We start from the raw sequence: 23,889 nt of genomic DNA on the forward strand, positions 1-23,889 counted from the left end.
ATGTTCATCTACAGGTGTATTTGCTAGCAAAGCATCTGTGAAGATAAAAACATATTAAACTGAAAGATTTTATGTAATTGTATATATATTAATCGGTGCCATGAATATGGCATTTACCATTAAATTAATCTATGAAGGCACAAATGGAGAGGGACTGATAGCGTGTTTAAATACAAGTCTAATGCATATATGTGTGTGTATATGAGAGGGAGTGTTTTGGAGGCTAAGTGTTCAATGTCAACAAAAAGTGTTGTGTGAGCATCAGGAGCCCATCTCCAGCTAATTACGCCAACCTCCTTGTTAATTAAATCCTCGTTAGAGGTGGAGGCAGAGAAGCTAATTAAACTGCTCTCTCCTTTCATAATTGCGGGATGATATAGAATCCATGTGCAGGACTGGGGGAAGCACCGTGATTCTCCAGTGTTGTTGTAGATGGAGTGAACGTGTTTGCTCTGCTAGTATTCTGGAGTGGAGAAGAGCAGACTGTGTGTTTTTGTTCAGTCTCTCTCACTCACTCTGCATCTCTCTATTGCTCTGTCTCTCTCTGGAGGGTTCTGCCTGCTCCATTGTGTCAGGAGGTGGAAGGGGAACAGGCAATATGAGCGCACGGCAGTTTGCTGATGCAGCCAAACTATTTTGGGCTATCCTCTTGGCTGTCATTTGTTGTCAAATGACCTAGTCCTGGATCTTTTGTGTGGCTGTAATAATTGTGTGTGTGTGTGTGTGTGGCAGAGGTGGGAGTGAGAGAAGAAATAGAAGTTGAGATATTCATTAATTAGTTATATATAACAGGCAGTTTTCTATTGAACTCTGTATCATTTTGCAAATTGTGAATGTTTTGCTTGTTTTATGACACATTTATATGTTATTTGCATATATGTGTGTGTGTGTGTATGTGTGTGTTTGTGTGTGCGTGCACACTCACACTCGGCCAGCCGAGTAGCTGAATCTACATTCTCTCACAAAAATTACAACAAATAAAACGAGCAAAACATTCACACTCATATGTTTACAGTATTTTGTGTGTGTGTGTGTTTGTACATTACCATTCAAAGATTTTTTTATTCTTTTTTTTTGTAAGAAAGAAAATCATACCTTTATTTAGCAAAGTACATTAAATTGATCAAACGTGACATTTAAAAACATTTATAATGTTACAAAAGACATTGATTTTAATTGAATGCCGTTCTTTTGAACATTCTATTATTCAAAGAAAAACTGTATCATGGTTGTTCAACATTCAAAAGTGTTTCTTGAGCAGCAAATCAGCATATTAAAATGATTTATGAAGGATCATGTGACACTGAAGACTGGAGTAATGATGCTGAAAATTCAGCTTTGCCATCAGAGGAATAAATTACTTTTTAATCAATAATAAAATAAAAAACAGTTATTTTGGTGAGCATAAGAGGCAAGGTAGTGCATATGTAAAGAGTGTATAATAAGTGGGGATTGATCATTGTTCAGAGGCTGACCAAAAAAGTGTGACTCTCTAACTGTCCTGTACATACAGCAACAGACAGAAGTGAATTAAATAATGGCTGTATAGGTAACCAAAGTCAATCTCTTTCTTTTGTGAACCAAGTTTGGGGACAGGAGTTACATGGCTTGACTCCAGTCAGACTTTTTATTTTTATTTTTTTTTATTTTTTTATTTTTTAATGAATTGCTTTTTTTTTAAGCCTACATACTAATAATCGTTGTGTTGCAGGAAAACATACATAAATACATTTTAGGGTTTTCTGTGTGTTTGTTACCTGTCTATCTGTAACGTAGGGCCAGCCCTCAAATGAAAGTAAGAGCACCCTCAGTTGATACTGTAATAATATCATATAGGCGTAACTGAATTCACCAACGCTCCAGTGCATGCGCTCTGGAGAGCGCCAACGTGTTTTTGCAGTGATGGACAATGTAGCCGATCACAGACATGTTTGTTGATCTCTTGAATACAGAGTTGTTTCATTTAGTCAGAATCCACTCGCTGCTCAAAACAAGTTTTTGTTCAGTTCTGCGTTCTGCACGCTCATGAATCCTCTCATTAAAGGTGCAGTAAGTGATTTCTGAGAAACACTGTTGATATTTGAAATCAATAAAACAAACACGCCCCTCCCAAAAGGATCACACTCCTATCCTGATAACTCCGCCCCCAAAATCACAAACATGCTATGCAACACAGGCACATCCCCATCATGAATGTATACGACCCTTAATGCTGATTGGCTACAAGTGTGTTTTGTTGCTCGGGGTCTGATCTACTTTCACCAGTGTTTCTCAGAAATCACTTACTGCATCTTTAACAAACAAAGTGTAGACATAATGTAAATAAGAGATTCATTGTGCAGTGTAGACAGCTTCATTGATTATAATGGAAATTTGTGAGATCACGATGAAATGAGGCGACTGGCAGAGTTTTAGTGATTTTAAATGAAGCGCTCTTTGTAAGTGTTTATGCCAATTAACACCCGTTAGTTATGTATGGAATACAATATGTTTACGGTAACAAAGTTGATATAAAAAACAACAAGAAGAAAAAAAAACGTAAAAAAAAAACAAACATAATAGCTGACAACATGTTATGTTGGACTAATTTATAACATGTTAATCATGCTTGAGAGCACAGTTAACATAGGTATTAATTCTTACATTAGCATTCGATACTTACTGTAAACTATGCTTTGGGAAAAAAAAAAAAATGAAATTGCAAACATTGATGTTTGTGTACTATTCTAAAATCGATTTTTACTGGCACCACTAACACTTTGGGCTGTTTTTGTAAAGTGCAGTGTATTTTCTTTATATATATATCAGTTATATTGCTACTCCTTAGTGTCTTAAACTCCTAAGTGTCTAAAAGAAACCATGACTAAGACTGTAGTTTAAAACATCCATGAATTGCAATCATTTAAGTTCAAGTATGTCATTTTCCAGTGTATGCTCAAAAATGGGGATGACAAGTAACTTGTAGGGGGCTTTTACGGGGCGCTATCTAAAATCTCGCCTAGTGCACCAACAGAGCCTGGGCCAGCCCTGCTGTAACGTCCCTACCCATGTTAAAAGCAAACCTATACCCTTGGTCATAGCGCGGTGTGTTTTATCTTTGGTTGATGGTGAACATATTCAGTTTCAGTCACTTTGATGACTGATTGCACAGAGAGAGACATCACTTCACACAACTGCCATTTTAATAGCATATGAACTAACTTCATTAAATAAAAGCTGTCCTTCTTCAACCATTTCTTTCAAACAAACCTCAGCAGGTTAGAGCCATATTTGTGTGGGTTGTTTTCAGTAAGTCAATTAGAAGACTCTTCTTCATTTAATATTGTCTTTATAGATGTATTGGTTGTGAAAGCAGTCTAAAGAATTGGCTGCTTTGTGCTAGCATGCTGTGCTACAATACAGGATTTTTATATAGTGGACACTGTAATGAGAGCATAATTTCATTCCAAGCGTCAAAGATTATCAGGGTGTCACAACTGTAGAAATATTATGAGGCTTAAGGAGCTGAAGGACAAAAGCAAGCATTTTACAAAGCTATGCACTCACATTATAGCTAAACTTGAATTTACATTTACCCAGAATTTATAGATTTTTTTTTTGTTTGTTTCTTTTTAACATTTATTTTCTCATCAAGTGTAATGGTCTGAATGTCATTCACTCTTAAATTGCATTATCATAAACCGACAAAACAAAATATAATAAACAATGTTCACCTGACTTAATGGAATATGCATTTTGTGGCAAAGTAATTATCTGGGTTTGCAGGAAATAAATGTGTTCTTTTACTGGATGGGACTGAAATAAATTTAAACATTAATGGGTCCCTTGATTTGCATCAAAATAGTGTGTTATTGTCCCTCAGTGTGGGCTGATATTGGATGTGCATTTCTGTCGTTCCAAACCCTCACAATTTTAAAACGCACGGCAAAGTTAAATATGCTGATTAGAGGCCTTATCTGCGACATGGCCCATCTCATCACTTCTGTCAATGCCTGCTTCATTTAAAAAAAATGCATTTTAAAAACCCAGAGTGGGTAATCGAATAAAAGTGAATTAGTGGGTGGCTTTTTTTTTCCTCCCACAATTTTAACCTCAGCCAGTTGGCAGAAAATATAGCTGTAAGCAAAATTTAGTGGGGGCTTTTTAGAGGACCAGGCATCTCAGGGCATCAGGGGGCTTCTTAGAAGCTACTAGTCAATAGGAAACTTCAAGACATAAATGAGAAGCGAGAGAAAAGAGAGAGAGCAAGGAGGGAAGAAAAGGGCAGGTGTAGGTAGGGGGCTTTGATCCACTCAGACCTCCTTTACAATGATGACCTCATTTCAAACGCTGGGAGCCAGGAGAGGGAAAAGGAGGCGCTCGGCGCTCACCCGCCGGACTGTGTTACGCACACACGCAAGCACACGTTTGCGCACTCAAAAAGTGGTGGGGTACCGCGCTGACCCTTTCTCACGAAAAAGGGGGAGAAGGGACCAAAGAGCTTTAATTTGGCTCTGGGGAGGCCCCTGCTAGGGGATGGGCTGCTCCCTGCTATCCTTAGGCTAAATTTGCACCTCCTCCCCGGGGAGAGCAGGGGTTTGGGGCAGAGCAAGGGAAAGCATGCTGGGTCATTGGCTGGTGTTGACTTTTTCGCTGAGAGGCTTTTCGGTGTGTGTTGTTAGCGTGTCAGCTCTAATTAGTGTTGTGTAGTGAGGGTTAAATGAGATTACACAGTCTTCAGACCCCGCTGCTCAGCTCATGGGCATGTTAAATAGCCATTTCACACACACATACGCGCACACACACACTCACAATTCCAGCCGCTAACAGTTTGGATGCTCAGAATTCGATTGTGATTAATTAAGTGCTCTCTGAGAGACCTCTGTTGCACACGGCTGAACGGGTTTTATTGCTTTTGTTAATGGATCAGATATTTGTTTAGATGTTATTCTAACTTTTTCTAACTAGACTTTTGGAAACTGCAGTTAATTTAACCCATATATTAGAGTGTGAGTCAATTTGACATTTTGATTTTTGCGTTGGTTACTGGTTAACTTATGATTTTTTTATGTTTTCCTTTTCTTGAAATTTTATGACTTTTTCTAATTTTAGGATGCAAAGTACTGATACTCTAATGTGTTGTGGAATATGAATACGTACAAAATTTCTATTATGATTGTGATGTTTGTGGGTCAATTTGACCCGCATATTTCATGGTAAAAAACAGCTGCACAAAAACAACAATTTTTTTTAATGTATTATGTTATGTTAATTTCTAAACTAACCTCTGAGGGTATTTACTTTTACATTTATGGATTTGGCAGAAACACTACATTGTAAGCTTACATTTTTATCAGTTCATGCATGTTCATTTTGCTGGGAATCGAACCCATGATCTTGCCGTTACTATTGCCAAAGCCTGCTGTTTGAGCTCAATGATAAAGTTGTTTTTACAATGTGCCGTTTAGTAAATTTAAGATTCACACATGGTTGTTTATTAAAAGGTGAAGAACCACCATCATGCCTTCTCCTGTTAAACATTTTACTGGACTGTGCAGTTTATAATGTAAATAGACAACGTTTTTACTTCAGAGAAATGTTTTACTGATGTACATAAAAATGTCACCTGAATGTATTTTAGAATTTTTGTCTTGTAATAATCTTAAATGTCTTATATAGCTTTTTGTTAACTGTACGATTTTTTTTGTAATTCGCTTTTTTTTTTTTCTTGTCATGAAGATAGCCTTGTTGCTGCCATGGCTTTAAAAAAAAAATCATAATTAACCTATTAGAGACCCACATAGGCTTTCTTCCTGTTTCTGCAGGTCAAAACGAGGGGGAAGGTTGATTTGCGAGGACATTGAAATTAAGTAGTTTAGAGCAAATAATTAATATTTAATATTATTTAATGCTTAAATGGTTATTCAAGTTAATGAATATTTATTGACAAAGGTCAGAGTCGGTTATGAGTTCGGTGAGGCTGTCTCACTGTTATTTTTCATTTAGCAGGGCGCAGTAATGAATGTATTGTAAGCCGCATTAGTCTCATACTGAAAATCCTCAGATATTGAAGGATAACTTTTTCTGCCTGTGTGTATAATAAGATTAAGGTTATTAGGAGAGGTGTGAGCCATGACCCCATGAGGAGATGAGATGAGGGATTATGACCCCCTCCCTATTTGAAAATGAACTTTATTTCAGTACTAACATAGGGCTGCTCTGATCACACTTTCAAAGACTACAAATGCACTTATTGCTGATGATACAACTCTGTATGATGATCTCATTTCCAGTGGCATGTTTCATAATACTAATCTTTTGTGTTCTGTTACAAAATAACTGCATAAGGTATTAAAAATGTCACATAAAAGTGATGACATTTGTCTGATGGCTAAGAATGATGGCTCAAAGACTTGATGGACTCACATTCTTTTGTTGCAAAGCCTGAATGCTGTGGAATTTGCCATTAACGGCAAATGCAATTAGCTGATACAAGCAGAACTAATAAAATTCAAATTACTCACCTTAGTACCTTACATAGCTTTTGATGCTCTCTAAATAGAGTCTTGGGACAGCCTGCAGAATGCCCTGACCTTAACAATAATTAAAATAACAAAAATAATCTTATGGCAATTGTTTGAGAATTGTAAAAAGTGACAATTCTAAAATAAAACATGCAGTTAAGTGAAGTTAAAAGGAACGAAAATTGTCATCATTTACTCACCTTCATGCCAAAATTCTATGCCTTACTTTCTTTGAAACGAAAAAGTGATTTGAAAAATGTCTTCATTCTTCAAATTGTGTTTTGCAGGGTGAGTAAATGATGACAGAATTTTTATTTTAGGTGACCTATCCTTTTAAGTAAAGTTATGATGGTGGACATTTTATGAAGAAATGACCTGTATAAATAGATAGATTTAACATATAGCATAAGAATTTAATATACTGAAAAGTTTATATCTCCAAACTGGAATACAGTTATGTCAATGTTTTTTTTTTTTTTTTTAATGATGTGGACCATCACATCATCTTTCATACGTGACTCTCATACAGTAGGAGCTATTTCTTCAGAGTATAGTGAAGGCTGCAGTGGCTTTATCCACCAGACCGGTGTGTGTCTGTGTAATTCTCAAAAAGTCAAGCATAGCATCCGTCACCAATAATAGGTACAGCTGAGAGCTCTGGTGCTAACAAGGCCTAAGTGGGAAAGTGGTTAACAAGGAAACCATCGCTCCGTCTCTCTAATGCCAGCCCCTTCTATTCCTTCCTCCCCCAACCAACTCTCTCCCCCCTCCAGCAGCCCTCCATCCACTGCATAGCAACCATTGTGCCTTTACCTCGTACTGAAAATGACATGTTTACTCTTGACCAATAGGACTGGTGTACTATATTAAAAGGCATAGCATTGAAATGCATTAGCGCTGTAAGATCCGTTCATCTTGCGCTCTTTTCTCCATCATGAAAATTCTCTCACGATTTCTCTTTGCTTACATTTTCTTGTCTCTCTCTCGCTCTCTATCTCACCCCTTCCCCTGTTAACATCCCCCTCATCTTCTTTCCCGTCCTCTCTCCCGCCTCTCTCTGCCTTTCTCTAGTGTTTGGGGGTCTTGCCTGATACCCATTAGCGTTAGGGCTTATTACCTGGGTAATGAGCGACACAGTGTCTAATTAGCCGGGGCTTGGAGAAACTGACATCACTCCAGCCCTGGAGCTGCCACTGCCATTAGCAGAGCTCCTCTAAGTGATCTGTCTGTGGTCTGTTAAAACCATTACATTCATTATGGATCAATCAAAGGAAAAGGTGTTGCGGCTAATTGAGGAGTGGAACAATGCTTAAAATCTTGCCGTAATTGATGGGTAAAAAATGAAAATAAGAAAAACACCCCATCGATGTCTGGATAATGGGTATATACGCTCACTGTGTGATGGATAGATTTTCTTGCATAATGGATGATTGGTTTCTGAGTGAACATCCTGTGTCTTTTAATGAAATTATCTTGAGCAATACCTTAACATGTCCAGTGAGAAGAGCTGTAGCATTATTTGAAGGTTAGCCAAGTTAACTTTTCTTTCAAATATTCGTAGAATATCCTGGGTTTTCTGTTAAATGCATTAGGTATAAACCATAATCTTGTTAAACTTTCCCTGTTTGTTTTGTAGTTAATTACACATTGTTTGCTTCTTGACTCATTCTGAAAAATATCTTAAGACAAGACACCCCAGGTGAATAGGGTAAAAAAACAAAAACAACAACTAATAAATATCACCTTAATTCCCCGGTTGATTGATTAGGAATTGAAAACATTTTTTGTATTATAAGTTTTCTGAAATGTTATGTTTAAGTATGCAAATGAGGCATTAGCTAATTAAATATGCACTAGTTTGCATATATTTCTAGAACAAAAATCTGAGATAAAGTCAGGTTAAAATTTTTTTTTTAAATTTATTTTACATATTAAATATTAAAGGATTTTAGATATCTCCTTTAATCACACCATACATCAGAAAATACTGTCAACAGCCAGAAAAAAATAAAATTTCTTTTTTTTTGTAAGGAATAAAATGTTGTATATAATCAACAAATTATATATGAACAAACCCCTCTGTAAAAACCTTCAGAATATTAAACATATGTATGTAAGTACTACTAAAGTAGGGATTTCTAGCTCAGTGCAGGAGAAAAAACTCATTTTGAGAAAACGGTCTTTAAAGATATGTATTGTAATTGAAATCTACAGACGCAAATAGATTAAACATTTAAAAGTGAAACACTTAAAAGTGTATTTTGGATGTTTCTTTCCACTAGTCTGAAAAAACACTTTATGAAAAGCCAAAAAAATCTCAAAATTAATTAACAACAATAATAATAATAATAATAATAAAATATTGTTAAATCATATTTTTATTTAAAAACAAGGAAGAATTCAAAAGGTAAACATTTACACTGACTATTTACTGTGGTGCATTTAAAAATTTTTAATATTGAAACATTTCTTATCAAGTGTCCAATCTGTGTCAGAGAAATGTCTTCTCTTTTTTTTTTTTTTTTTTTTTTTTTTTCTCTCCATTTGGGACATCCAGCTCCTCTCTGCCACATTTTGTCTTTAATTTGAGAGATTTGGTAAGTTAGCACAACCAAGTCTGGTGAAGTTGATGTATTTGATGGAGGAAAGGAGGACCTCTTTGGACTTAAAAGCCCCAACACGCTTTTAGATTTGACCTCACAATTTTTCCTCCCTTTTGGTCTCATGGCCTCATCTCTCTCTCTTTTTTGTGTCTTAAAACATACGAGGCAGCAGACAGCTCTGGACAGAGATATGAGGAGCCTTCAAAGCCGTGTTGTGACTGCTGTTTCATCTCAGTACAAAGGGTTATGCCGAAATGTGTTCCGCCTTTCAGTATATTTTGCATTTATGCTAATGATGCATAAATCAACAGGGCGCTTTTCTCTGCACCACCATACGAATCTGTAAACAGACCGTGGAAGTTATGCCATCAAATGTGATTTCACTTTCACCATTAGCTGCGTCCCTGAATCTTTTTGACACCCTGACTTTTTGATAAGTTCAAAAAATTGTATGCAATTAAAAACATAATTTTTTTTTTTTTAATTTCATATTATTTTTTTTCCCCCAGTAAGCTAATGGCTTCAGCATAACCTTGTAAAATAATTCAAGCAGATCGAGCTTGCCCTAAGAGTTCATTTAACACTGATAAAACTTGATGAATTGAGTTACCATTTGATTCAACTAAATGATCGGCAAACGTACACGACTTCACTCAAACTAATCCTCGTAATGAGAGTGTAATTGTCTAAAACAAGCAAATAATTCCACACGGCGATATCGACAAATACTAATGAGGCCTGCTAGTAAAGGGTTACAGTATTTGTTTACACAGGAGAGCGAGAGAGCCTGGGAAGAGATGTGGCAGAGGGAAAAAAGGCAGGATTATTTGTAATTACGTGTGCCAAGTGTTTAATGCAACAGATTGGACACAATAGCAGTGGCAGAATCAGCTGCATATGAGTCCTCCATTATCCTGCAGTGGTGAAGTTGGGAGACAGATTGCCGCCGTAAGCAACACAGACAGGCTTGACACCTGCTCGCGGCTCTCCCGCTCATACCACCACTGGGGAGAGGAAACCTGATTAACTGCGCTGTGCTAATAGAGAGAGGAAATTAACACAGCGGTATCCTGGTGAAGGAGAGCTATACTCAGAGAGGGGTGTTTAACCACTGGCAGCCAGAAAAGCCGTGGTGAGAGATTAATGAACTGTGCAGTGATGGAGCTCAGAGTCGTGCTGTTGATGGGGCTCAACAAGTCTCTGTTTGGGGCTAATGATTCTGCGAAGACACTGCACACGCTATGGCGCTTTCCTCCACCACCGAGCTCTGATGCACATTTCGGCATAAAATTAAGGGCAGTTAGACATGGATAAACCTAATCATTGCCTGTTGCCATGTAATTACTTTTCATAACACTCTTCATTATATTCTAGAGCGTAATGCTATTCAATAAATTCATACTCTTTTGTTTTGGTTGTTTGGTTAAATCTGTGTAAATATACATAGTTCCTGTCTGTGTGTTGAAGTTCTTCCCATGTTTAATATGTATGAGGGTGGGAGAAATGAATTGGATTGAGTGTGCAGAATCAAACTGACTCTCCTAGAGATTGCTGCAGTGGTTGCCTTTAGGTATTAACAAGTGACAGGCTTTCTTTTCATTGGGTATCATGAGGCATTTGATAAAGTCTAGACTGTCTGGAGTATATTCCCTTCAATCATTGATAATATCCCTAAAGAGCATTTAACTTGGAGCTGAGGGAGCGCCTACTTGGAAAGAATGCTATTACATATTTGCAGCTGATGGAAAGACCCTCAAGACTTCATGTTTTTGGAGTAGTGAGTTGATGTTTGCAGTCAGGTTAAGTGAGTTTGTGAAATAGCAATTTAAATGTTATCTTGCACATGCAGCATGCACATATATGTTATGTGTTAGTCTTTCCCCATACTTTATCCTACCTGAACGAGCATTGAAAAGTTTTGAATTTTGCTGGTCGGAGGGTGACTGAAAAGATGCCCAGAGTTTTGAGAGAACACGGGAGACCGAAGGCAATGTAAATGTTTGCCATCAGATGGCAATGATGTTTCTCTCTGTGAGTTCTTCTGAGCGACGACAACAGTTTCACGCTCAATGAAAGCCTGTCAGAACCATGTGGTCGCAAGCTGCTGCTGCCCAAAACCCTTAAATAGCATCAGAAAGCTGTAAGAAACAAGTTTGTGGCTTATGTCATACAGTTATTGAATATGTGCCCTATTTTGACATATAGTGAAAGTTGTGGCCGTAGCATGACTGAACAATTATTTGGTGGAATAATTATTTCTTATTTTTGTATACTATGTATTATTCCACTACAGTTTAACTACAAGAACATTGTGTTAAATGTCTAAGTGTTGTTTGCTAAATGCTGGTAAAATAATGAAAATATACATTAAATAATATGATTTTAAGTTAACATCAACCATTAATTTTATTGCAAGAAAACTAAAGTAAAATTAAAAAGTCTGGCTGTATACAATGTGGCACAATGGGCCAGGCAATACAGGGGGGGCCCTGCTCCGTCTCTATTCACCAAGGGGCCTGAAAAAGTTTAAAGACCGGGATCATGAAGACAGCAACTTTTTCAGGACAACATTGTAAAACACAGCCTTGGAGGTAATACCATTTTTTGTAAAAACTATATTTACTCATTATAGCTGACAGTATTTTGCAGAAATGATATTTGCTCAAGGAGTGAGCTTGTTTTTCATTGCCAGCAATAAGTAGCTAAAGTGCTCTCTTTTACGAATATCCTTAAATTCTGATAAACCGCATGTTTAGGAAGAGTGAGAATGACCGGGTTAATTAAAGTTACTGAGCGTAATGCTCTTCAGGGCCATGCAGCAGGGGCAATGGGGGCAGACTTTTGTGGTGATGTCGGAGTGAAGGCTGCAGACCGTTTTTTTCGGTGATGCTGCCGCCGGGTCCGTTCTTCAAGTTCGTTTCCAAGGAGGAGAGACGCCTCGCGCCAGAGCTCCGCCCCCTTCTCCTGAATGCGCGAGCAGCTGCTTTCAAACCCAACTGCTCAATTCCATTCATCCTCGAGAGGGAACAAAAAAGTGGCTATTTATTAGAATACTTGTTTTGTATTGTTCCGCGTCACACAAAAGGGGCTTTATTATGTAAGAAGGAACCCTTTCGCCGGGAGAAACAATAACTTGAAATTGTCTTTAGAGTCTATAATAAATTTCATTTTCTTGTCTCTCTCCTCAGTGTGTAGTGAGTGGTGGGACTGGGAGCTGGGTATGGCTGGCCTTGGCACACTAAGTGTAGATTTTTAGCAAGGATGGCGGTCTGGCGAGTGGCTTTGGCTGGGTTAGGACAGCGATAGAACCGGTAAGGACGATTTTACATCACTGCAAATGAGGGACAGTGGAACGTAAGTTTATATAGCTTTAAAACAAAATTTAGATTGACATGTATTATCTTCTGGCAAAAGTCTTACATATGAATATAATAACTGATTGTAAATGAATGTTCTCATCTAGAAACTTGATATTTTTAGACGATGTCGCCTGGATAACTGATTCTTAGCAGAAATGAAGTTCGGTATACGTTAGCACGAACTGCGCCATAAAGCCTGTAAACGGAAAGCTGTGATTGTCGTCAGTTATACTGAGCTACATGATCGCATGATGTATATACTGTATATCGGATAAGAGATATTAACGCGATTTTTCCCTTTGTGAACAGACCGGAGACTTCTTTCAGGCTACCGGTTTATCCAGTGTCGGCAAAGGCGCATTTTATCGGAAGACTTAGAAATAATTGTCGAAAGACTATAACACGCGTTCGTGTTTACAGCATTAAGCGGGAACAATTCTTGAGGGAAGTCAGACAGTTTGGCCCGCTAAGTTTTTTTATTTATTTATTTATTTATTTTTTACATGTGCAGCTTTAAAAGACTACCTGCAACATAAACCAGCTCAGTTGTCCAATAATTTAAATTTAAATATCATTTAAATAAAGTTTAAATGTAAAAGTTTACATTAAGTACGCTAATTAAATTAAATGAAATGTTCATTTTAAAATATGTAGACTAATATATACGTATATATGCTGTTAAAACTTAATGTATTTTTTCCCCCTGTAAAATAAATAAATAAATATTATACGAAATGGACTTTCAGATAGAGTATTGATCAACAGATTGTCACTATCATCTGTCTAACAGGATATCATTTCCATGCGTGTAAGCCATCGTCTTACCACAGCCCTTGTTAAGTCAACCTGTTCAAAAGAAGATCCACACAAAGGACTTAAACAACCAAATTAGGTTAAACAAGTCTACAACAACAAACAAGTTTAGGACGCTTTAATTTTGCAGTGAAATACTTTCATAGTAATGAACAGCTCAACACACAGTGAAAACTTATATAAGAGAAGACATGGGCTACAAATATTTAAATTATTATATTTTATTGGTTGATTTTAATAATCAATTCCCATTTTGCTTATTGATATTTTGGGATCATAAATTATATAGAGTATGTTATATTTCAGTCCCCCCATTCCATCCCCATCCCCTATTGTCACAAAATAATGTTTTATGAACTGAACGATTGCAAACATACTTGTGAGATAACTCTTAAACTGTCACTTCATTTTAACTTTTCAGTCTTTAGTTGTTGTTGTTGTTTTAACTATAAAGGACATCGCTGTAATATTTTACCTACAATATTGTGTGTTTTGGACAACTGCTGTAACCCCAGCTCTCGCACGTGCGCTAACAGTGCCCTATTGCCCCCAGCGCGCGCAAAACAAAGACTCTGTGAAGAGCGCGACACTGAAGCAAAATGAGAACTGACAGTGAACGCTGTTTCAGCAGGGTCACGAAGTGCTTTAGCGTTCTAATCCGAAGAATATTTAAATGTATTAAATAAAATAAAATAAAAGTGTGTTGTTTTTTAATCTGCCTAATCGTTACCATAACACTAACAAAATGAGAAGAAAAAAAATCAAATAAATTCAAATTGCCCTTTTTTTTTTGATAGCTTATGGCACATTTTCATTTTCAGTTTAAATGAAAAACAATCAAATAACTACTATAATTTATACTAATATATGTAGTACTGCATTATATAATTATTGTATTATTGTTCATGTTGGTGGTGCTTGCTTTGGTGTTGGCATATTTGAAACAAAACATTATAAATAAAAAACAATTACTTTCTGAAACATTTCATATTTATTAGTGTGTAGTAAAATGGCTTGCATTTCTCAATCTGATTATTCTAATAAAAATCTAATAAAAACACAGGGAAAAAAATGAAGAATGAAATGAAATGAAAATGAAAAAAACTAATTATGTTATCAACATAAAATGAGTGACTGGAGACCATCACTAAATAAATGAAAAACAATATATATTTTTGGGAGGGCAATGAAGTGCCTTGACTATCTTTTGTTTCTTGTTATAGCCTATTCAAAAATATACAACATCCCTAAAGAATATACATTGAAATGATATTTCTTTAAACTTAATGGCGAAATAATACTTTGGCGTTCCAGGGCAGGTATATTTGTCTTAATATTTGTCTCAACATTTTTCTCGATCGGTCGTGCAATTGGATCACATTTTGTACAATTATCCTTGCATTAGGTAAATAAAATTAGAAGTCTAATTTTCATTCAGACAACGCCTCCACGTTTGCCTTATATTGCCTTTTTATTTTGAGATAACTTTAGAATTTCTGAGTTTTCCATATCAATTTTACGCGCAACAAAATCTTAGCAGTGCACCACCAGACGGCAGTATCCTCGATTTAAGAACCTCTATTTCAAATTGTTTACCTCCTAAAATATTGTGTTGTTTTATATTGTTTCAGTCAAAGAATAACTAAATATGAAGTGAATTGTATGTGTTGATTATCTTTGGCTGAAAAGATGTAATTGAATGCAATGTGAAATGAGGGTCTCATTTGACGTTTTTAAGCCTATTTTAGACAACAAAGTGATACATTCATTTCGACCGTTTTTTTTCCTTTAACAGTTTTATAATCACATATATCCAGCAACATAGCTGACAAGTGGTTGGCTACCCTAGACGTTTTTTTACACACAAAGATTTGGCAAGACGTCACGAGGGAGCATAGCAGCTATTACAGTTATTATAAAGAATTAGATCGTATCTTGTAATGTCATCTAAATGGATAAAATCTACCATTTGTCCTCTTGTTCATTTATTGCAACCATTGAAGAGGCTCAAACTGCTACCTCAGTATTTACTCTACTTTAGAGGGGGCGGTGCTGACCCTTCGCGCACTCCGCCTACTAGTTCTTTCCTCGCTGTCTACGTCACTCCACCGAACTCCATGCAAATCGCTCCTCGCTGGAACGCCATTGGCCGCTCGCTCATTTTAATCGCTGTCAAAACGCATCATATGGCCGCCGCTTTAACTAACTCTTCAACTCCACTAGGAAAAGTAACTCAAATGCACGTTCAATTAATGTGGATGTGAAACGGCAGTCGGAGGCGACACTAAACAGGCTACAGGAGCAAAAAGAGACCCTGAAACTAACAGCCAACGGTTGGGAATAAGCTGAATTCCACATTTCACCGGAGCTCCACTGGCTCGTGAAGCACCTGCTTCAAGCGGACTACAGAGCGCCGAAAGTTCATGCTTTTTCTCTGCTAGCTGAGAACTTTTAAGCCACTTGAATGTATAGCATGATGATGGAGACGGACCTTCATTCCCCTGGACCCCAAACCAACACGAATCCGGGGCAAACGGGTCCAAATTCGGGGAGCAAAGCCAACCAAGACCGCGTAAAAAGACCCATGAACGCTTTTATGGTCTGGTCCCGGGGCCAGCGCCGAAAAATGGCTCAGGAGAACCCCAAAATGCACAACTCTGAAATTAGCAAAAGACTCGGTGCTGAGTGGAAAGTGATGTCAGAGGCTGAAAAGCGGCCCTTTATTGATGAGGCGAAGCGGTTGCGAGCCATGCACATGAAAGAGCATCCGGATTACAAATACAGACCGAGGCGCAAAACCAAGACCCTGCTTAAAAAGGACAAGTACTCGTTGGCTGGCGGCTTGCTCGGCGGTGCGGGTGGCGGGGTCGGAATGAGTCCTGGAGGGGTCGGCCAGAGGTTGGAGAGTCCTGGGGGTCACGGAGGCTCGGCCAGCGCTGGCTACGCGCACATGAACGGCTGGGCGAACGGCACTTACTCCGGCCAGGTGGCCGCCGCGGCGGCAGCGGCTGCGATGATGCAGGAGGCTCAGCTCGCTTACAGCCAGCACCCAGGTAGTGGGTCTCACCATCACCACGCTCATCACCATCACCCGCACAACCCTCAGCCCATGCACCGCTACGATATGACTGCTCTTCAGTACAGCCCCATCTCGAACTCCCAGAGCTACATGAGCGCTTCTCCGTCCGGCTACGGTGGGATAACATACACGCAGCATCAAAATTCCAGCGTCGCCACTTCTGCGGCCATCGGCACGCTGAGCTCGCTCGTCAAGTCCGAACCCAATATAAGCCCTCCGGTTACCACACACTCCCGAGGCCCCTGCCCCGGAGACTTGAGAGAGATGATAAGCATGTATTTACCGACCGGGGAATCCGGGGATCCGTCTGTGCAGAGCAGACTGCATGCCTTACCGCAGCACTATCAGAGCACAACTGCCGGAGTAAACGGAACTGTCCCATTGACGCATATTTGAAACAGCTGATGGAAAGTGATGGGTAACACTCCACCAAAAATATTTACCTCTTTTTTTAGATTGTCATTAAACTACTTTTGTACAGAATGTTTTATGATGTTCTTGTAAATTAAAGGTAAATATTGTTTCGATTGCAGTTCGGAGAGAAACTGAGATCTAATGAAATGGATCACTTTCAGTGAAACATTGTTGAAATATGACGTCTTTAAAAAGGATTCTGACAGCGTTTCTGGCCACGCCAAGAAATATGCGACACACTGTTATTCTTTAAATATTTAAGTTTCTGTGCAAATTGACTTTTGAGTTGATAATAACAAAAGTCTAGCGTGAATAACACAATGAAATGTTTTTGAGAGCCCATAAAGAGTTTCCTGCTTATTACATTTACCAAAACGTTTGTATACGTGAATTAATGTACCAGATTTATGTTGTAATATTTCTTGTAAATTGTGAATAAGTTTTAATATTTCAAAAGACTGGCACGTCACTGCTGCTGTACATAATTTATGACATGCATTCCTGCCAGTTCAAATCTTAACCTTGCGTTGATTCATGGTCTAAATAAAATTGGAGAAAAAGTTACTCTGCTCTAAATTGGTGTTAGTTTTGTTACCTATCAGACTGTCATTTAACATGTGTTTGATTTACCACACTATCTAGTGGACACTTATTCTTCGTTGATTGAAGACAAAATATTAATCGGCAGGTATTAATATTTATTTTGCTTTAAGACCTTTATTTTTTATGTATTTTACAATGAGATCTTTGAAAGCATCAAAACGGGGAAAACGTATTTTCTAAATAGGTCACACTTGATCTTACCCGTCATAGGAACTTGAATATATATATATATATTTTTTGTTTACAATAAATATGCATTAGAACCTTTTGGTGAAAAAATAATTATTTTATATAGGCCTGTAGACCTTTAATGTGTATTTTAAATGTGTGTCATACTTTTGTCATTAGTTTATAATTTGAGTGAGTCATTTTATTTAAGTGCCTTTATAATAAGCCGTCTGATTAGGTAAACTAAATTAATAATATATGAATGATAATTGTAAAAACATAAAGATAAGTTTAAAAAAATTAAGAATAAAATAATAAATACTTTATTGCATTAATGCAAATATTATGATAACTTGAATGTTGTTAAAGTCGCCTTGCAGAAGTTTAATATATCAGAATATCCTTTACTAAATGTACTTCAAATATATGTTTATTCATAATTTGAATAGTTTGTTTACTTATATAATTCGGCTGTAGCTGTGTACCCAGTTCACTATTGCTTCTTCCATTGTAGACTTTCTAAGGTGTATAATTTTGAGTACTTGAAGCATGAAACAAACTATCATTATACGTGTATCATGTGTTTAGGGTTGGTTTGACAACTTGCGTCACATTTCGTGCACTGAAATTGCATTAACTTTGTCATTTCGTCTCAATAATATCTCAATAATATTTGCAGTTCAATTTAAGTTTTATGGTTTAACTGACGCTTTTACCTCTATAGAAACCCTTATTTCTTTTAATCATTGGAGTTGTATGGGTAGATTTTGTTGGGTAAAAACCCTTAATTTGAAAATGAATTCACCTGTTAAACAGTACATCTGCGTGTTTAAAAACATATTCTATGTAAAAAGCTTTTCACTAGAGATGTTTATAATATTTTGGATAATGAAGAGCTCGTGTTTCACTTTTTAAAGTAGATTTCAATTCACACATATGTGTTTGAGTAGGCCCACCGATTAATCAAAACACGTTTGTACTGCACCACTGTAGTTTCTTATTATATGAAAAGTGTGTGAACGTTTTCATTTCGTCTGTTATTTACTGGTGGGGTTTATTTATTCTTGAGTCCATATGAAGAATTCAGTCATTATTTTAAGATCTTTGTGTCTGAACATAAGCAGGGGCAGAAGGATGTTTAACAGTAACCTGGATCAGCCAGCAGAGACGCTGACCTCTGGGACAGAAAGTCAAAGGTTATTACAATTACCTTCTGTCTCCCTGGGGCTAGTTTAGCAACAAGTGTCAGAAGTGCAAAGCCGCAATGGCACCAGACGTCTCTTTTCTTGTTTGGATGCGCACGTGAGGCCTTTAAGTCTGCAAGTGCCACTTCACGCACTTGAAAAAAAAAAAAATGAAGCAGAACAGAATCAGGAGTGCTATAACTGCAACAAACATAAATTGAACGATCTCGATTGCAGCATTTTTTTTTTTTTTAACAGACCACTGAATTAGCTGTTCTTCTTTTACACTTAATGCAGTAATTTTTGTATGTTTTATTTGTCACGGTTCTTTCATGAAAACAGACCTTACATTAAACTGTCAATTATTCTGAACACACACTTTCCTTTCCCCTCCACTTCTACATGAGAATGTCCACTTTGTATTTATCTGCAGATGAAAAACTACACGGATTAGCGCCGAAAATAGAGAGGCGGAGAACCAAGTCACGGCACTTGCCAGGTTAAAGAGAAGCGTTCTGGTAAATTTAACCAAAATAATTTACTACCCCGCCAAAGGAGGGGAAGGCACGCGAGGTGGGATGGGTGAAAAGGATGGGATGGAGTTCGAGGTGGGAGGGGTGGCGGTGGACTCGAACCAATAAATCGTCTCAACGTGCGATACCCTTATCTTGTAGCCACCGATATATTCTGTGCTGGGAAGCCATCAACACTGCTGGCTCGTATGAAAACTCCCGATCTCTTGCACTCGCTGTCCTAAATGGGGATAATTAGCATCACTTTATCACGCCTCTGCATATTTTCTCCCTTCTCCAAAAAACCCGGTACGCTGCTATTGGTCGCTGCTCTGTCACAGAAGATTACGGAGACAGATTGCACGGAACGAATGTGCTGAACGAGATTAGGGAGGAATAGAAATAGCAACTGGGCCAATAAATTCCTCGCGAGGGCCTTATCGTGCAATTACACGTTGACATGTTTAACAATCTTGCTGCCTCTTAATCCTGCGCCCTTCCAAGAGGCGAGATGCTGCGCCGTAATTTCTGCAGTCTGCGATTCCAAAGCAGTAATTTAAGCATGTATGCACAACGCCACGAAAAAGCAACTTTATTCAAACTTTTATTTAGCGAAATGTTGCTTTCTTTCAGCTAATTATAAATTATTTGTTCCACACCGTGACCAACAGTCTCTTTTAACCGCGGCAGACACCGACCAGGGGCCCGGGTATTGTCGCATGTAAATCAGCCCCTTAAGTTTCACTACGATTTTTGTCTGAATTGCGTCATTATTGCTCGGAAGAGCAAACAGTAGGCTAATTCAGTGGACTAATTTAGTGATGCACCCATGGGATTGCTTTTCACAGATTTTCTCATGTTGTTGTGCATCACTGAGAATCCAATTACCATTATAAAACGACTGCTGTTCAAAAAGTCTAGACTGCTTTATCTAAAAAAAAAAAGCTAGCTGACCAATGCAAGGCTATATGAAATTTTCAAGGCGCTTATGAAGCAAACTGCTTGTTTAATAAACTACCCTTTCGTACCTTAACTGTCTGTTTTGTCTTTCTCTCTCCCTCTCTCTCTCTTTCTCTCGCCCTCGTGTTCGGCAGAGAGGTCTGTGTAAGGATGATTGTGAGAGACTCTGCTGGAATTTGGCAGGCCCGCTGCTTGGAGAGGCGCCCCACGCTGTGACTCCCATTCAGCGGTCCAGCGCGCTGTGAGGTTGGGAAGTTTCACTGAGCCGTGCACTCAATGGCTCCACAAAGCTGATTACAAGCCCCAGCGAATTCCTGAAGGGACCGGGCAGCCACGCAGGTGTGCGGGAAACCGGGGCAACCCTTCAGAGTTATAGTGACAGAGCAAGACAAGCCGGGAGACCACACAAAAAGCAAAGCGTCCCAGGAAGCGGCCAGGGATTTGGTGGGAAAAGAACACCTTAAATGTCCTCTCCCTTGTGAGCGAAAAGAGAGGAGAAACTTTTCGAAGGCCTTAATAAAATGATGCTCAGCCTTCTCAGGACAGTGAACTAAAATGGCTGTGCATCCGAAGCATATTTTGTGTTCATTTTGCCATATGCATTTTGAATTGTCTGGTGTCTCACGATTGGGGTTCAGGGTTAAGAACGATTCATAAAACGTAAAGGCCTGCTCTCGCTCACTGTGCCCAATTCATTCTCCCTGGTGCGAAAAATCTACATCAATGAAGCAGACAGCGTATTTAATTAGAGCGGAGTCTAACTATCAATTACTCAGGAAAAACACAGGATCCCCAAGGACCGGTAATCAGCGCGCCAACAGTCGGCCGCGCGCTCATTACAGCAAAGCGACAGGCGGGAATAATAATCAGGGCGCGGCGACGCATCTGCCCACAGTATTTCCACAGCGTCCTGTTGCCTCTCAGAACTTTAATAACTTGTCGTTTTTACTCCGTTTCGCCCAGTTGTAGGACGACATGACATTTGTTAATGTTGTTGGTGTATAAATTTAGGCCCAATGTCATTTACCTTTTGGACTTTAGTCTAAATAAACCTATAGTCCATGAATGTTCAGTTTATTTGGAATAACCCACTTAGGCCTAATTAACATTTCGTAACATTTTTTTTTTTTTTTTTTTTTTTAAATTCGTAAAATATAGGTTCACTTTTGTGTTAACATTTTTAGTTACCAGTATGATGTACCTGAATGGAAAGAGTAGCCTAAATGTTGAAATTAATTGTTTATTTTACTGTTAATTGTTTTATTAATTTGTTTGTTTTGGGGAAATATGAAAAAATGAGACTTGCTAGTATTACTCTATCGGGATTTAAGAAGAGATTTTATCATGCTGAAGTTTTAGCACTGCGGTGAGGAGAGGAGATTGTTTAGTTTTAGGAGAGACGCATGGAATTAAGTTATTTTACATAAAGAGAAATTGTTGTACAAATGTCAGTGTCTTGAGCTTCCTGCCAACATTTAGCATGCTAACGTGCGTGGTTGCTAGCTAGTAGTTGGTTTTCTCATTCCAATTTAGTTGCGGCTACTCAAGGTATTCGAGTTGACTTCACATGGACATTTTATGTTAATAAAACATTTTCACAAATCAAGTTTAGCCAAATAATTATTTATTTAAATAATTGTTTATTTATTAAATATAAAATATTTTCGAGTGCAGCATCTTTCATTCACTGGACATCAAAATACCACAGAAAGTGTTCTGCCAACATTTCCTCAGTTTGAGTGAGGACTCAGTCTTACTTTATGCGGCTAATTTAATCCTCCACAGAGTCAACAAGGGCTAATTGAGATCAGCGGGGCGCAAACACCCATTCACAATCAGTTTCTCCCGTGCCCTGGATTGTCCCGTTAAGTCGTTTTGCGTGGGGTTTAGGACTGGGAAGTAACCATATTGTGGCAGTCTATAGATCAAGACTATGTTGGCTTTGATTCCTGAATTATACAAATAGCAAAGGTCTCTGAGATTTAAGCATGTTTCAGTTCCCATGCTTAGCCTTATAAATATGCTATAAATCTATTCCAGTCTTGGCCTCACCTGTGTCCTGTCACCCCTGCTGTCCTCGTGTGATTAGAGGACAAAAGCACTTACCCGGCCCGGCTATGGTAGTCAATCAACCACAACGGACTATGCTAATTGAGGGGAAAGGCGAGAGGAAGACGAACAGTGATCCCAATTGTTCGGCGAATTTCACAGCTCAGCGCAGCTGCAATGCTACTATTCTCTCCCAATACACTCTTCCATCACTTCTAACACAACCCTACTGTAAGCCGAAGTCTGTGCGAACAGGAAGAGAATTTGAAATACTCGCGATTTTCCCACAGAAGTTGATATATTAGATCAGAAACAATAGCAATGTGGCATCTAGTCTACAGCTGAAGAGATAAATGGACGCGCTCTAAAGTTGTAGAGGAGCTGTCCAGGTCCTGAAATAAACGCGACTCAAACACAACCTCCGCATATGTTCTCTGTTGGGCTATATCACGAGCGACACATTTTCAAAAAAAAAAGAAGAAAAAAAAAAGAAAGAAAACAAGTGAAGTAGTACGTTTTCTAATTATCGCTCTGCTTTTATTTTTCTATACTTAGATTACCCTCGCCTCTGTATACGACTCGTGTGACTTGATCGGAAGTCAAAGTTAGTGCTTGAGCTTGTACAAATGCAATGCTTGTCATGGCGAGCTTACATGCCTTATGAGCTAAAAATCTGAACTTAAATGAAGTAATAAGCGTTACATTTGGTGTATAATAGACAATTTAGCACAAAGACATTATTCATTTATGCAGACAAAAAGATTTTGAGTATTTTGAAAAATCTATTTGCCATGTCATTTTACAAGTCTAGTAATTTGGTTCCGATCAGCCTTTGTTTTTGTTTGGCTTTCTCCCATTTTTCAGTCTGAGATCAAATATGCACCTAGAAAACAACTTGTAGCACATATACAAAAAGAATGACAACTTTAACTGTAAATTACTTTTTCCTCGCATCTAGTTTGACCCATCTCACAAGGTGCCCTTCCTCTCAGCAGGTGTCAGAAAATAGGCCTGAGAATTGTTTGTGTTATACCGCTGCTGGAGTCCCACTGTGCTTCTGTATTTTGTGATGGGATAAACTTTGACTGTGTCTGATTGTGTTGCTTTTACATCTGAAAGAGGGAGGGAGACAGAAAGAAACAACAATAAAAGAAGTTGATGTTTATGGATTGGTCATTGATTTTGTTGCTCTTGGCTGTATGGGCCCCTTTTTTTAATAAAGACAGGCAAGGATATGGAAGCGTGTGCAGCAGCGCAGGCTAAAGCTGTAGAAGTGGATGGAGTCCGCGTGGACAGTCGCTGACAGTTGAAGTACCTGCCCTGAGGACTGCGTGACGGATTGGGGGCAGCGGGGTTAGGGGTGATAATGACACACCCCACTGAGTGTTATTACTTAAAGACTGTGCTGGGCTGAAATGACATTGTAATGGGATGGGGCTTTTTGCCACGTTTTCACGGCACTGGGTGCTCTCGCTCAGCAACTTGCTTCCCGCTTCTGTGTCCTCTTTTGTCTGGCATATAACTGCTTCTTTGCCACCCCCCTGTCTGTTTCCCTGTCCCTCTTTCTCTCACTCTTCCCTATTCTTTCTAGTGTCTGCTTACATGCATTACAGAGACTCACTTTTATGCATGCATAGGTTCC

General features: G+C 38.4%; 1 protein-coding gene across 6 annotated transcripts in view; it reads left to right on the forward strand.

Annotated features, from left to right (window-relative positions):
• The window catches only part of sox1a (SRY-box transcription factor 1a), a 93,602-nt gene extending 70,190 nt beyond the window's left edge, over positions 1-23,412 (forward strand). The window contains exons 1-3 of one of the 6 annotated variants that reach the window (XR_007931731.1): positions 12,054-12,203; positions 12,295-12,460; positions 20,333-23,412. Coding sequence is in view for 1 of the 6 variants with exons in the window: in XM_051906589.1 (XP_051762549.1) it covers positions 15,743-16,753 (1,011 nt within the window). In the remaining 5 variants the exon portion in view is untranslated. Of the gene's footprint in view, positions 1-12,053; positions 12,204-12,294; positions 12,461-14,156; positions 18,739-20,332 lie in introns of those variants that run through there. The other 5 variants (XR_007931730.1, XR_007931729.1, XM_051906589.1 and 2 more) reach the window with 5 other exon arrangements.
• The last annotated feature ends 477 nt before the right edge of the window (positions 23,413-23,889 follow it).

The sequence above is a fragment of the Ctenopharyngodon idella genome, chromosome 9 (assembly GCF_019924925.1).
Source record: "Ctenopharyngodon idella isolate HZGC_01 chromosome 9, HZGC01, whole genome shotgun sequence".
NCBI lineage: Eukaryota > Metazoa > Chordata > Actinopteri > Cypriniformes > Xenocyprididae > Ctenopharyngodon > Ctenopharyngodon idella.